At 48.0% G+C, this 15,952-nt stretch overlaps 1 protein-coding gene across 1 annotated transcript; it reads left to right on the top strand.

Moving 5' to 3' along the window:
• Nucleotides 1-227: 227 nt before the first annotated feature.
• LOC308148487 (uncharacterized protein) lies at nucleotides 228-13,186 on the top strand (the record flags this gene model as incomplete). The annotated part of the gene is made up of 5 exons (XM_080521953.1): nucleotides 228-440; nucleotides 9,459-9,662; nucleotides 11,249-11,422; nucleotides 12,871-12,924; nucleotides 13,094-13,186. Coding segments are annotated over exons 1-5 (558 nt in total), but the record flags the coding sequence as incomplete, so codon positions are not given.
• Between the last annotated feature and the right edge of the window lie 2,766 nt (nucleotides 13,187-15,952).

Here is a 15,952-nt window from a genome sequence, read left to right as displayed (position 1 = left end):
GGAGAGAAGAGACTCGGGCTGGCAGGAGGAGAGAGACAAGAAAGGCCCAAGGGGGGCGGGGGGGGGGGGAAGAGATCAGAGCGGCAGGGCCGGAGAGACGGGGTGGTGGGGGGGGGTGAAGAGAGGCGGAGAGTGACAGGCGGACGCGGCTTGCGTGCCGGAGGAGCAGAAGAAGGCGACGTCGGGAAGGAGGGGAGGAAGAGGGAGTGAACGAGGGAGAATTTGAATGTGTGAGACAGACGTGGACTGAAGCCATCGTCGGCTCATGGTCGTAGAGCTCAGGCACAGGAGGAGAGAGAGAGAGAGAGAGAGAGGGAGAGAGAGAGAGAGACGCAGAGAGGGAGGAGAGGGGAGACGAGCCGGGGGAAGTGGAGAGCTGGTCAGCAGTCGTTCCTCCAGATCAGACGATGATGGGGCTTTACTACCCTGCCGTCTTGCCGGTAAGTTCACTCTTTTGAGTTCTTCGCTAAAACGGCAGCGTGCACATGGCGGGCAGCGCGAGGCGAGGCGAGCCTCGACGAGCCGCCGAGGTTATTAGATGTTTTAATTGCTTTCAGTTTGGCTCGGTGGAGCACTAATTGGGGTGCTGTTTGTGCCGTGGCCTGCTCGGGTGTGCGGCGTCTTGGCCCAGGTGAGGCCTTTGTCAGATAGTTGGCAGGGCGTCGGGCTAGCAGCAGGGCTTGTCCCTGCAGCTCTGCCGCTTTCACTTTTTTTTTTTTTCTCTCTCTCTCTTTCTAACTCTCCGCAGCCAATTACCTGAGGAAGAAATGCTATAAATATTTTTTTGCGTCCGCTATTTTTAAATCTGCATCATTGTGTCCCCGCGTAAACTGGAGCGCAGACGGCAAATAGCAAGAAAAACGTGCGCTTGGGAAGACTTGCTTAGCATGCAGTTCTAATGTTTGTACAGTTGACGTTGTGTGCGGACCGCCCTTCACATATGGTGGGCGTGTCTGTGCTACTTCAGCGGAGAGACGAGCCCGGGGATGAGACTTGCCCTGTGTTGTAGCACGTCCCGCTCGCCGCTCTCGGGTTCCTTCGGGCCTGAAGGCGGGCGTCAGGATTGCGCTGGCGGAGGGGGCGGTGGACGGCGCGGCGTGCGTGCTACGTCGACGCTTAAGCGCTAGCCACTGTTCGAGTGTACGGTGTGCACCGCGAGCCTGCCGGCTGCTCACAAGCATCTCGTTGTATGGCGGAGGGACGGCGGCGGAGATTTTTGTTCAGCTGTCCGGGCGGTGTAAACTTCATCCATCTGCCGGATGGAAGGAGACAGGTGCCAAGGCACAGCTGTTTCTATACACACAGACAGGCACACACACACACACACACACACACACACACACACACACACACACACACACACACACACACACACACACACACACACACACACACACACACACGCACACGCACGCCAGTTGTTGGCGTACTTTACTACCCGCTCCCCTGTGGCTCCCACACAGACCTGCTTTTGACCCATTCAGAGGTGCACGCCACCGCTCAGCCTTTGAAATCCTTAAAGGAAAGTCCCTTTTTTTAGAGAGATAATGTGAAAGAACCTGCTCCACACACTGGAGTGTTCTGGTGCATTACGATATATCAACTTTGAGTTTCTTGCGTTAAAGAGCTGATACATGCACCGTTTGGATTGCAGTTCACCAGGCTTGTATGTTCCTTCATCCACTGACCTTTTTTTAAATCCTAATTCTTTGTTGTCAACTTTTACTCTGAACAGACGGTAGTGTTGGAAGTTCTATTAAACCGCCTTGCAGCTTCACAGTAAATCGGTTATTTAATGAATGTCTGCGCGCCCCCCTCACACCGCAGTGTCAAGGCCACGCATTAATAGCTCCTCATCGCCGCCATAAATGCAGTTCAGCTCCGTGTGACTGCACGTATGATGATAGGGTCATGCCGCATATAATAGTCTCAAATCGAGTCAGGCTCCTCTTCCCTGCAAAGCTCTTAAATATCGTAATCGAATGTCTGCGTTCCCCACGCGAGGCCGTCCTCTCCTCCGCCGCCTCTGCCCCTAATGTGTTTCTCCTGTTTTTCCTCCATTCCTGGCTCCTTCCCCTCCTCCACTGCACTCCTTCCCCCCCGCCGTAAGCTAAACACATTATTCGTCTTCAAAGAGAATGACGCCAAATGGAGGAGAGCGGTGGTAACTGGAGGGGTGTGAGGGCGAGGTATGGGGGGGGGTGCATTCCAGCCATGTGGGAATGCACTCTGAAGGTGACACGCCAGCAGCCGCCCTGTAAAATTTATGGCAGCGCTCTCTATTTTGGGTGACAAGGCTTCATTGCACGCTGCGGCTACGCGTCGGTTTGCGTACAGTAACTGCAACTAGCATGAAAAATACTGCCGTCACCATTTTGCACAGTGCCGACGCTGCAGATGGCTAAATATTCCAAACGTGCCAGAGCTAAGAGCATGCGAGACGAGGTTATTGTGCAGGCCAGTGCCCCCCCCCCCCCCCCCCTTAATGTTTCGATGAAAGCCCAAGGAAATGTTTTTTTTATTCTTTGTGATTATTCATGATTGAAATCGACAGAAACTTCCCGTTTGCCTTTCTCCAAATGCCCCCCCCCCCAAAAAAGAACAAAATATTCAAAATTCATGACAATCGAGAAGAAATCTCATTAAATATTTACGCCACAGCAGCTGTTTATTCAGTGTCAACATTTTAGAGATTTGTGAAAAGCTTTAGTCTCAGCTTAAAACTTCATATCTTTTTTTTCTCGTATTACTGGGATTTGAAAAGCTCCCAGAGATGCAGTGGATCTGCTCCCTGAAAGCCTCACAGCGGCTCCTGTTGGGTTATATTGCAATAAAGCACAGTAGTAACTCCTAGGCAGAGGCTGGTTTTCATTCGTGAGGCATTGTGGTTCATTTCTAGGAGGAAAATCGTACGTTGTTTTATTCTGTGATTTACAACATGATCGGTGACGACGTCGGCGGGCCGTGAGTTACTCAGGTTAACTGAACAGAGCAAACTGAGTTGTAAATAAAAGCTCAAGAGCAGAAGGTGATGATGAACAACAGAAATAATCACCACAAACCGTTTGCATGAAGCGGTTTCACTCATTCTAGAACGTTTTCGCTGCATTTGGCCAGTTTACGGACCTCGTCTGCAAGAATTTTCCCCCCAAAACAAAACGAAAAGCTCCTCGTCTGTAGACTTATGTGGTGTTATTGGAGATTTTTGGAGATTTGAAAGCACATTTCCTGCAGCAGTCCTTCCAGTTGCGGCCGGAGCCTCGAGACAGACGATCGCACAAACATGGAACAGTCGTTCTAACGCATGTTTGACGTGCTGCCTCTTGCTGAATCGTATGTAGGATTAGACGGCGTTCAGTCGCCGGCGGTTTATATTCCTTCTTTTCAATTTGTAACTGCAGGAATTCATGTTATTAACCTGGAAAAAAAAACACTTATTTGTGGCAGCCAGCTCCCGATGATTACCATCTGTGACGCTTGTTTCCAGAAATGCACTCTAACGTATATTTACTAACCCGAACTTAAGTGTCATTTTCAAGATGAAAGACACAAAAGGTGTAGCTTAATACTAATGATTGTCATTTTAGCCCATAATGGTTGCAGCCTGGGTTTGGTAGTGCGTCTGCGGGCTGCATCGACGAGACGCGGAAAAATAACCCCCCCCCACCACCACCACCACCCAACCCCGACAATGATCCAATTGCCGAGTTTCATTTGATGGTGTGGCGTCTTATCTGATGACGGCGAGCGAAGCTGTGAAAGGCGGCTGATGAGTGTGCGGATCCATCGTTGTTGAGTCTGTCCCTTCCCCAACCTGCTGGGTAGCCAGGCAGCTATCTGCAGAAATCAGGCCGGCATCAGCCAACGCAAACAGCAGGAGCAGATAAATTAGGCAGCAGACCTTTCTGCTCCGCGGCTGTGCGAAAACCTAACGATGCCCCCCCCCCCCCCAAACTGCTGTCTTCACGTACGATCGTGTTTTAGTCTGACTGCGTTTTGCGGAATCGGGAAAGACCCGTACCCACGCCGCAGTGGGGGTGTGTATCGGTGGAGGGTGGGGGGGGGTGACTCCATGCTGAGGCCTGCTGATGCGCCACTTCTAAAATGTTTTGGTTTGATTATGCAGTCGGTACTTGGGTGCAAACGGTGAAAAAAAAAAAGCCTCCCAGGGGTCTGCAAAACCATCCATCCCCTCGTCTGGCCCCCTCGGGGAGGCACGTGGGCCGTTTCCGTGACAGTGGAGCTGCACACTTTGAGAAATTTACACACATATACACACACACAAAAAAACTACTGAAGACGTGAGCGTTGATCCACACAGAAACACAGTTTAACCAGGTGACTGCATGCTGGGGCTTCTGATATTTCGAGATATCCTTCAGGATTGTGGGTATTTCTTTGTGTGAGACAGATAATACCGACTCCCCTCTCCGCGTTCTCCCGACACTAAGCCGAAGAGCCGAGTCCTCGCTGCCGCTGGCCTAATGCGACGGCGTGAGACTGCCCCACCCCCCACCCACCCACCACCACCACCACCACCACCTCGGGCCCGGCTGGTCTCCCGCCGCCCATTAAAAGCGCGGCGATATCGTCCGACACTAATGCCGCTCTTAACCGCACGGCGCCCGAGGCGGTGGGCTGAGGTGTGAAAGCACTCCCAACGTGTTCCCTCGCCGGCGGACCGAGAGGAGCAACGCAGGCGCAAGACGTGGTGCAGTGGAGCTCTTGAATGTATGCGGCTCTGGAGCTCCTCGCCGCCTTCCTTCCTCCTGCTTGATGTACAGTTGCGCAACACACACACACACTGTGCACAAGCCTCAACTAGCAGGGCTCGGCTATAAGTCAGCCCTGCTGGGTTTTCACATCTAAGCTTCTTCCCCTAGCAGCGTGGCGGCTGGTGTACAAATGGTGCGACTCGCAGCGTTTGGCCCGGAATCTGCTCTGAAGCGTTGGAAGCAGCAGCGCAGAGATTGAATTATTAAAATAAGCTCACGGCATCTCTGATCACGTCGCCCAGCTGGATCCGGTTAAGCGTCCGTCGTTGCCATTGTTGTTCAACCTGCATTCTGGTGACGGGAGAATGTTTTGTGAGTTTAGGAAATAATTATGCGTAAAAGAAACGCTTTGAACGACTGAGATATGGCTTGTTAGTCCGGACGGATTTAGACCGACGCTATCCAGCGTCCTCATGCGAAAGGAGCGTTGAAACTATTCTAAATATGTCCTCTCACCTTGAACAGCAGCATTATTGAAATAAATCAATACGGGACTGAATGCAACTGAACGAAAGTAGACGGTACACTTCATTTTAGCCTGTTTCACATGCGTTGCCTCTTTATTTTTGTCTCATTTGGATTTAACTATGTATATATTCAGTGAATAAATGATAAAAGACTAATTACTCATTTGCTGATAATTCTAATCTGTATCATTTGTTCTAATAGCTTTGAGCTCTGTCTCTAAAGATAATCTCCGTTATTGATTTACTGTGGATTGTTTTCACAAAATATGTGATTATTTAACATAAAGCAGCTTCAGATGAACAATAATTATGTTCTAATAGTTAAGAAAACAACTTATTAGAAGTAGATTGCTCTAGAAATAGTGTTTTTTGCTGTTTACGTATGTAACAACGCTATTACGCACAGCTAATCATCATATCCTCAAATCATATATATATATATTTTTTTTTAATTCCTCGTCGCCGAAGGGGAGTCGGAGCGTTCGAGAAAAGACTGTCCGTGTGATTATTATAATGACCGAGATGGTGACGATGATCACATCTGTCAAAAACCAACAAGCTGCACGTCACCGCCGCGAGCCGGGGCCGCGGAGCCGCCGCCACTCACAGAACGCCGCTCGGCGATTTGGGAAAACGCAAAACGTACGTTTGATGTTTTGGCCCGTTTACACGGCAACGGTAGTCGAGGCCACCGAAAATGCTACTTTTTTTTGAAAATGGCTTCCAAGGGGGAACTTTTCAGAAACGCTCCGTCTTCGTGTGAATGGGTGGGGGGAAATGCGATTTTCTGAAAAGACTCGTTTCCTTTGTCGATGCTGGAAACACAGTACATGGACAATAACAACAATGGCCGCCATCACAGTGTCATGCTCTCTATTATGGATGCCCATGTACTTGCCGTTTCTAGCATATTGTTCTATTTGTGTGGTTTCATTACAAATACAAAACAACAGCACCCGCTAGTGGCCGAGTATTAAAACTACAGGGTTTTTTTCAGTGTCTTACCATTGATAATGTTATTGGTGTGATCTGATTGGCTCCCAGTCAGGAAGAGGAGTTCTTCTTCTGCGGCCCTATAAGGACACGGTCAGAGTTTTGATGGATGCAATAAAGAAGCTTTGAGTGACTGATGGGGTGAACATCTATGGTTTATAAAGGGGAAGGGGGGGGTCGTGTTCTTGCTTTAATTAAGCAACAAAGAGATGAGTGTGAGCTAAATAAAACATCCTTACTTCAATCACAGGCAAAGAAAAGAGAAGAATCTGTCAGGAGGGTATTTTATTCCTCTGCTTCAGAAAACCAAGCAGACGGTGGAAAACTCCAACAGGCAAATTGTTTTGAATTTACACGATTGATGAGTTTTATTTGCACGTGTGTGTTTGTGTGTGTGTGTGTGTGTGTGTGTGTGTGTGTGTGTGTGTGTGTGTGTGTGTGTGTTTCACTCCGGTGGTCGCAGGCTAAGAGTCGGCAGTCAGACAGTCGCACGCTTGGAAGGTTTCAGTGAAAAGGCCGCCTCTGCCTCCCCTCGTCGTGTGTGTGTGTGTGTGTTGGTGTGTGTGTGCGCGCAAAACGTATGGTGTCTCAGGTAACTCAGCTGTTGTGTGTGTGTGTGTGTGTGTGCATGAGGTGAGAGTGAAACAGCATGGATGACTAGGTCGTCCTCCAGATGGTCTTTTTTTTTTTGGTTTTGTTTAGTTTTTTCCCCACGATTCCATTCTAGTTAACGTTTTCTGTCACTTTGATGCAAAGTCTTCGGCTGTTTAAATCTTATCTCAGTCAAAATTCAACCTGGAAAGGAAAGTCCAGACCAGACAGTCTTCATGGAGTGTCTCATTATTTCCTATAATCCTCTTCCCCCCTCCTGCTAAGTCTCCCTTTTATTTTTCCATTATTTCTTTTTTCCTCTCTCTCTCTCCCTCTCTCCTTCTCTCGCTCTTTCATTTCTGACTATATGATGCTGCCATCTAGGGCAGTGCAGCTCCTCCGCCGGCAGGTCAGGAATGCCTGTGTCGACTTGAATTAGCGTCGTTATCCCCTCTGATCTTCTCCTTTCCATCCCTCCGTCCCGGTTGCGAGACCGTAAATTCACCCAGTAATTCTCCCACCGTGCAGAATCATCACACTTTTTCTTTCTCGTAGTGAATTTGGATTTACACACGATGGGTTTCCCCCTCTGAAGTTTCTGCAGCGTCCATCCGTCTTCTTCTTTATCCACGTTGGTCTCACTAAATCACCGCGGGGCTGCAATGGCAGTATGGAGAGCAAGGAAAGAAAGGAGACCCGGCAGCAGTTCATGAACTGACCCTCGGTACCACGACCACAGGCGGCTTAAAATACTGTTTACTGCTGCTTAACGGTGAAGGTGAAGATAAAACCTTTGGCCACATGGAGCTCGAAACTCAAAAATATATTGGGTAATTCATATTATGGCCGGGAAGAAGTTGAAATGGTCTTTAATGTCGACACGTTTCCACATCAGTGTAGTAATCCTCATCACCTAAACTGATTCACCGCTTAACACGAGCCGAAGAGGAAAGAATAGAAGTTATTCTCTGCTCTGCCCCTGGTGGTGTAATTAATGTACTGCAGTTAATAGCATCATTTCTCACGGCTGGAAAATTGGACGTTTGACACCTCTGGATTAATCTGATTGCTTTTTTTTTCATGAAAATACAATTTTAGAATTATAACCTGTTGTGTTCCTCTGATGAACCGAAAGACTCATCGCTAGATTTATTTTTGCCCTTCCAGAGCGTCCATAGTAAACGGATATCTCAGTCTTGATAAACTCGTCTCTGTTCTCTCGAAAATTCTTGTTGAGGTTTGACCTTCTTTTTTTTTCTTCTTTTTTTTCACTCAGCCTCTCACTTCTTTGCCCGACACTGCCAGTGTGTATGTGACTCGGCCTCCGGCTGCTATATTTCTATCAGACACGCCCCTCGGCGGCTGAATACAGGCCACCGCTTGTTTACGAGCTCGCACGTCCTAGCAAGCACTAGACTTTGATATCAGGTATTGAAGGTGGGCCCAAGCCAAATTAATTAGTTTTTTATAGCGCGTCGTGCTTTCGTGGGCAGGTTTTTGATCGGGCGCTTCTCTGTGGCCTCGCGGGCCCCCGGTCGTTCTGCAAGTCATCAAAAAAAAACCTGACAAAATGGACACAAGATTAGTTCAGTTCCTGCTCAAATACAGGCTGTGCTCCCCGGTTGAGGACGAGGCGATGAAGTGTGGAAAATCAGCTTTTTGCACATTCTTTCCAAACATAGATTCAGTCGTACCGCAGCACACAAGCTTCCCCTGCTTTTTACATTTTTTTTCCATCCCGTTTTTTTGGGATTACACAGCTTTCTGCGATGCCTCCCCCCCCCCCCCCACCTCCCAGCTATCTGTGCTGCAGATGGGCCTTTTAGCGTCGGCGGCCGCCGCGGTCATCGCTGCAGGAGAACCGCGAGCTACAGGATTAGAGCACAGGGACGGGGAGAGGGAACCCATTTGCTTTTGCGGCGTCTTCGTTACTCGGGTCTAATTAAAAAGGCCGTCTGGAGACGGGCAGTGTCTCCAGGCGTCACCCAGCCCAGATACGGCCCCGTGGCAGAGACCAGACCAGTGCTTAATGGCTCTGCTGTGGAGGAAGCGGCGCTGACCCCGAACACAACCCCCTCCCCCGAGGCAACAAAGCCGCTGATGCACATTTAATATGAAATATAGATGGCCTCTAAAAGCAACCCAAAAATACAGAAAACAAATATTCACAGAATGCGGCGGCGGCGGCTATAAACGCGCCGCGGTTAGCATGTCGGACGGTGCGTTTATCTCGCCGCGTGTCCGTCCGCCCCGCGAGCACCGCCGTGTCTCCAAACCGTGTATCAAATTTTGTGACTCTTAATAATAGATGTGTTTGCTGTAAATATTTCATGGTCGGCTGACTGAAAACACACGGCTGTCAGAGATATGGAGGCGGAGCCAGAGGAGGAGGAGGGGGAGGAGGGGGGAGGGGGAGGGGGAGGGAGTGACTGAGTGGCTGAAGGAGAACGAGAGAAAGAGGGAGAGTGAAATTTGATAGGCGGGGTTTTTTAACCCGCTCGCCGTCGCTCCGTCAGGATTCAACTGAGAACATCCAGCATGTTAAACTGCCTCCATCTCTCCCCCCCCCTCCTCTCCCCCCCCCCCCCCCCCCCCCCCCCTCCCCCCCTCCCCTCCCTCCCCGCCCCCACAGGGCTCTCAGGATTCGACAGGCGCACAGGAGGGTTTGGTGGCCCCGCCCTTCGCGGCCTTCCCCCCTCCACCCCCACCCCAAAACGGGCTACCAGGAACAGAGTTCGGCCCCGGGGCCATGTTTGGCGCCGGGGGCCAGGGGGCTGCAGAAGTGGGGGCCGGTGCTAACGGAGCCACTGCTGCCACTGCGACCAACAACAACAACGTAAGCTTGGTATGTTGATTCATAATGTATTTTTTATTTAATTTTTTTTACTTCATTCTTTTTTCTTTTTTTTTTTTTTTACCCCAAAACGGGACTATTTCCAATTTTGCAAAATATTACCTGCCATCATGTGAACCTTAAGTTGTCTGATTCAACACCGATCCGATTAAATCTGTGTCGTGTTGACAGTTCTATCTGAAGGAGTCGGTGAAGCCCCGTTTAGAATCCCATCAGAGACGTAAACAGAACATCGGATCGCTTCACGTCACGTATACGAGCGTTACTGCACCGATCAACCGACTGAACATAAAGATATTCCTGCTGCACATAAACCCACAAATCAACTCAATTGTTTATTCAGTGTTCACGTAATCGGGACAATCCGATCAGAATTCAATCGGATTAATCCGAAAAAGTGACCGTCGGAACGGCTAATGATGAATGTTTCACGATTTTCTGACATTTCTCATTTATTATTCAGGAATTATTGCACAATTCATCATGAAGCCACTTTTTGTTCAAGTCAATTTCGACTTCGTTATGAAAAGAAACTAGAAAAGGATTGCAGCACCGTAGACGAGGGAGAAAACAAGAGGCAGTCGCAGTAACTGAAACAAAACCCCCCCCGATACAAATATATTTGGTTCAATCTGAAGCATTTGATGGAAAAAAACACTAAAATTATAGTCTTTAACTAATTTGACAAGCGTTTGAACATTAAATAAGCAACTCTGAAGTATTTTTCATCATGTCAAGTCCTTTTTACAAGTCACGGTGACATTTTTTCCACATTTAACACCAAATTTCCAATCAATTTACGGTTTAAAAAAAAAAAAAAAAAAAGGCTTTTCGCATGTTCAAAATGAATAGTGCTCCAGAAATGAGTTCTAAATCTAGTAGATGATTTCACATTTCGGGTTTCCGCCTCCCAAAGTCGACACAAGATTATTAGATTAATGGGATTCTCACATTTTACTCTGCAAGATAAAATATCCCAAACTAATTTATTTGGGCTCAAACCTTCCAATTTATGGCTTCATTTCATCAAGAATTTTTTTCCAATTCCACAATCAGAAAATAGTTTTATTGTCCATATATTCTTTTTTCATTACCTTTTTTTTTATTGGAAGCAAAAAAATTAATAAAAAATCGGATTGAAAATTTCAAGGAAGGGTCCAATTTCTTCCTTAATTTTAATAAAGAGGAAAATAAAGGTATTATTTTAACTCACCACAGCCTCTTCTATGTCCAAAGACGAATGGAAAACCTAATGTCCATCTTGTCAATCTCTGTCATCGCGCCTTCTTTCGTCCTTCGCTTGAATCTCGGCAGCTGCCAAAGGAAACCGTCGATTCCGTCTTACCTGTGCTTCTCCAGCACGTTCTTAAGGCAAACATTGGGGACGATTTGTCAAATTAAAGGTCGGAAGCTTCGTTTATTTGGGGTTTTTTTTTTTTTGCAATCCCCCAATAATGATGCCATCTGTGGATTTTTTATCTCTTCGCGGGACGTGAACTTTTCTAATACTCTGGTCATCCTCAAGGCGAGAATAACCTGACTTTCCTTCTCGTCACACGAACAAGCAGGGGAAGACGGAGGAGACGTCTCAGGGCGAGGCGGGCGTGCAGTGCGGCGGCGGAGGGACGGCGGCCGGCGGCTCCCCGGGCGGCGACTCCGAGGCCAAAGGGACGCCCAAGCGCCTCCACGTGTCCAACATCCCCTTCCGCTTCCGCGACCCGGACCTCCGGCAGATGTTTGGGGTGAGAACTTTGAAATGGAGCTGCTGTGTGTTGTTGTTGGGTTGGTTAGCTGCCCCCCCCCCCCCCTTTCGCCTCGTCTACTGGATCAATAAATCAGTCTAGACGTGACGGGGTCGTCCACAGACGGACCCCCTCGCTCAGGATCAGGCAGGAGAAACGGGAAAAAAAAAAAAAGACAAAGGAGTGGAGGCGACACAAAGGAAAGACGCTGGTGCAGCTCCAGGGGATAAATGGTCGCCTGTGTTCGTCTCTTAACCTGAGTGACAAAGTGGGAGATAAAAAAAAAATGGAGCAGAGTTCAAGGCAAAGAAGGAGAGGAGGAGGAGGAAAGAAAAAACAAAACACACACATTAAGACGTTGCAGCTTGTGTTTTGTGTGACAGTGACCCCTGGTGTAAAGCAGCTGTAAGTCAGTGTGACGGATGAGCTTTGTGACTTTGCAGTAAAAAAAAAACATGCAAACGAAGGGAGGTCGTTGCAGAGCAAAGGATTGTGGGGGAATCTTCCTGACGGGCCGCCACGTTTCTGCTGAACGTTTACAACCGTGATCTCCACCGAATTGATTTTCTTGAAGAGTGTACGTTCAAGATCCAAAGCAAATATTTGACGACTCCCACTGATCTAAATATGACGAGGCAACATTTCTGAACTGTTGGGGGGGGGAAAAAACGAACACAAAAAAAACTGATTTTTATCCATTTTATTGCATCTTCAGTCTCAAATTAACGTTAATGTTTGTAGCAGCGCACTTGTTGAAACGTGACGTCACGTCTCCTTCAGGTACTCAACAGGGGTTTTTTTTTCAACATCTGCTGCCATTGATTACTATTGTTTCATTTCAAGTCTTTCAGAAAAGTTGTGAAAAATATTTTACATTATGATCTTTTGTACAAACAAAGAAATGCTGCACTTTTCTTTTTCCCGATTATTTCCTTGCAGAAACTGAAATTGTCTTTATAAGTAAAGTAAATTACAAATGAGGTGATTCTCTTTAAGTAAATGTATTATTTCGAATAACATTTAGCACAGTGTGCGTTCCTGGTTTGGAGCTTCCATGTTTTTATTTAATGGATCTCAGGCAGAAGCTGGGATCTCTGGACGTTCGCGGCTTGTTTCTCGCCTCGAGTGTTTTCAGAAATACCTTCTGTCGAGCTGTTCTGGTAATGAAAGAGAAAGTTTGTCTCCGGTGTTTCTATGTGACGAAAAAAAAAGAAAACAGTGGACATGTACCAGTGGAAACAACATGTCACCAAATAAGCGATGTCAAAAGCTCACCGCCCCCTGCTGTTTAAAAAGGTGTATTACAACACAAGATTTTTTTAATCCTTCCTTAAATGTATCGATTTTGAGTCCGGATTTATCCCAACATCCCGACACGCTACGAATCTGTGATCCACAATAGTCTAATTTTTGTTGTTCTTCTTTTCTTTTTTTTCTTTTTTTTGCAGCAATTTGGGAAGATCTTGGACGTCGAGATCATTTTTAACGAACGGGGTTCAAAGGTGAGTCGTTTCTTCACCGCGATGGCGGCAGTGTTTAGCGAGGCGCCACGTCACCACGCACCACCCGAGGGTTTTTTTTGGGGGGGGGGTGGGGGGTGGGGGGGATTCACAGATCCTCCGCCTCCGCCCTCGCCGTCAGCCTCTGTAACCTCTCGCTTGTGTGCCGCAGGGTTTTGGCTTTGTGACGTTTGAGACCAGCGCAGACGCAGAGAAAGCCCGAGAAAAGCTCCACGGCACGCTGGTGGAAGGTCGGAAGATTGAGGTAATTTTCCTCTCTGTCTCCCTCTCTCTTTGCTCTCCTTTTCTTCTCTTTTTTTTTTTTCTTGTTGTCTTTTCTCCGTACCCCCCCCCCCCCCCCCCATCGTAATTCTGCTTGATCATGACTGCCAGCTCCCATCCTCCCTTTAGTGATATGCTCTGATGCAGCCCACTGATACCCCTCTCCCCGGTCCTTTGCAATATGTGTTTCTTTCTCTTTTTATTTATTTATTTTGTTTGAAAAAAAAAAAACACTTCTTTCTTCTTTTCTTTTGTTGTTTCTTTTTTTTTTTGTGGTGGGAATGTTTGGGGGTGCAAGAACACTACACAAGGCATGCTGGGTACTTTCCTGCAGCACTTTTATTTTTCACATTAACGTATTGCCTCCTTTATTTTATTTTATTTTTTTCTTTTCTTTTCTTTTTTTTTTTTTTATAAATTCCTCCACTGATGCACAACTCGTAGCCACGCTGGCGTTCACGACTTCTCATGCAAACAATTGGAATGACGTTTTGTGTGGCGCGCACCGGAGGGCACGAGAGGAACGCAGCGAAAAGGATGATGCATGGCAGATTGTTGTCAGACTCCAGCTCCCCCCCCCCCCCCCCCCACCCCCTCCGTTAGTGTAGATATCCTTCTGTGTTCTCCTCTCCCGGCGCTGTGGCTAAGTGGTTGTGACAGCTTCTGGCTCCTGATGCTGCAGCGGCATGCTGGGAAACACAGCGGCACTGACGCATGTTCACTTTATGGACGTCGGGATTCGTGGAGTGCTTTAAAGTTGTTGATTTTGATGTGATCATGTTTTTTGGTTTTTTTTTTCTTTTTCAATGTTCTTCTGAAGCATGTGCTGACATTTTGAGAACAGTTTTTTTTTTTTGTTTTAATTGGGGGTTTCAATCAGGCACTTATCCATATGGGATCACTTGATTTTAAGCCACACAGTAAGCCAGGATTTCTGCATGGGCTTACTGTGTGTGGGGGGTGTGTGTGTGTGTGTGTGTGGACGGGGTTTGTGTACTGTGTGTGTGGATTGTGTGCGAATCCGTTGCTGCATGATGGATGAAGCTGGATTCTTTTGACTTCTGCTGCGGTGTGGTTGAGAATGAACGACGGCCATCATGCATCCAGCCGCCACCTCCAGTCAATCACCAAGCCCCCCCCTCCCCCCCGCGCATCAGTCCCCGACTGTCTGTGTCGACCCCCGTGTGTATGTGTGTGCGCTTTATTTTTTCTGCAAGTTTCTCTGTGCATGGCGTCGGGTCACTTCTGCCGGGCGACACCTCGCCGTTTTTTTCCCGATTTGCATGTGCTCTGGTGGAACTCCGGCGGCGGCGGCGTGTTTCTGGTGCATGGAGCTCGAGGAGACAAAAGGATTTGTGTTTATACATTCCTTCAACCAAAGGAGAAGGGGGGGGGTGGGGGGGGGGTGGTGGTGGTGGACCACCTCTGTCTGAGGCAATGCTCCCCTGGCTGCTCTCCTGACTTGCAGATGTTGCCGCAGCTTCAGTCGGTCACATGATTTCAGAGTTTTGCTGAACTCTATTTTCCCGGCGACGACAGAAACTCTGACATGTCGGCCTCCTGTTTGCCACCGTGGAAACTCTCCTGTTGTGTGTGACTGTCCTGCTCCACCGGCTTGACGTAGCTGTTTCTTCTCTCTCTTGCATGTTTCTTCTTTTTTTTAATACAGTTTTTGCTGATGGGGCTGTTTTTTGGGGGTTTTTTTCCCTTCAGTTAGCATGATGAGATGCACCTGAGTGCCTCGTCGTCTTTCTTAGGGGGGAAAACAGGATCGTTGAACTCTCGCTATGATTCTTGACCGAACGATTTATGGGGGGGGGATTTCACGCTCTTTTTTCTCTTTTCCTTTCTTTCGGGCGCATGCCAGCGGAGGCGGGTTGCTCCCCTCCTCGCCGGCGGACGGCGCGCATGCAAGTCGCTCGTGTGCAGCAAGTGTGCCGAAAGAGAATTGTTGTGTTTTTTTTAAAAGTTCCACTGTTGCTTCTCTTTGTCTGCAATAAAACTCTGCGCTTTGAAGAAGCCAGTTTCCTGTACGCTTCCAATGTGTCCATGTAAGTGGCCCCAATTACACTTCACTCTGCCTCCACCTGCTTCTCTGTGACGCCATCTCACCACCATCCGTCCTAAATATAGGCTATAGGGTCCTCTATGCCTATATATTTATATATATATATATATATATTTATATATATATAGCCGTGTGTTTTAGTACGCACAAACAAACATACACACATGCATCTCCACCCGTCTCTGTGATGGTGCGTGTGACATGAAGCATCACTCAACGTGTAACGGTTGTATTTTTAAACGGAGGACAGCGGTCCACGCCAACGCCAACCATTCACTCCCATTTTCACTCCCATGCCGCATTAACTGGCTGCATTTAGGGTCCCAACATGGTCACTGGGGCTGTGATGCCTCCTGCAGTGCTCTGCTAACTGAGGTAGTTACCTCTAGTGTGTGTGTGTGTGTGTGTGTCAATGATTCCCTGGTCACACAGTGCTTCTACAGGTGTAAATATATAGTGACGGTTTAATTGTCGGCCTTGTGCAGGACTTGTCAGGACTAGATTGCAAAGGTTGGGCAGGTAAACGGGGACGAGGCGGTTTGGACGCGTTGCCGAGGAGAGAGGCGTTTTATTGTGGAAAACCACTTTTGGGGCTCAGCTTCATCCAGCGCATCTTCATTTCTCCAGCATTTTGTCACGTTTGCATTAACTGGTGACTTTTCCCCGATCTAATTGAGCCCA

Source organism: Blennius ocellaris (assembly GCF_963422515.1).
Source record: "Blennius ocellaris genome assembly, contig: SCAFFOLD_358, whole genome shotgun sequence".
NCBI lineage: Eukaryota > Metazoa > Chordata > Actinopteri > Blenniiformes > Blenniidae > Blennius > Blennius ocellaris.
The sequence above is the reverse complement of the archived record's forward strand: the minus strand, read 5'-3'. Positions and strand labels throughout refer to the sequence as shown.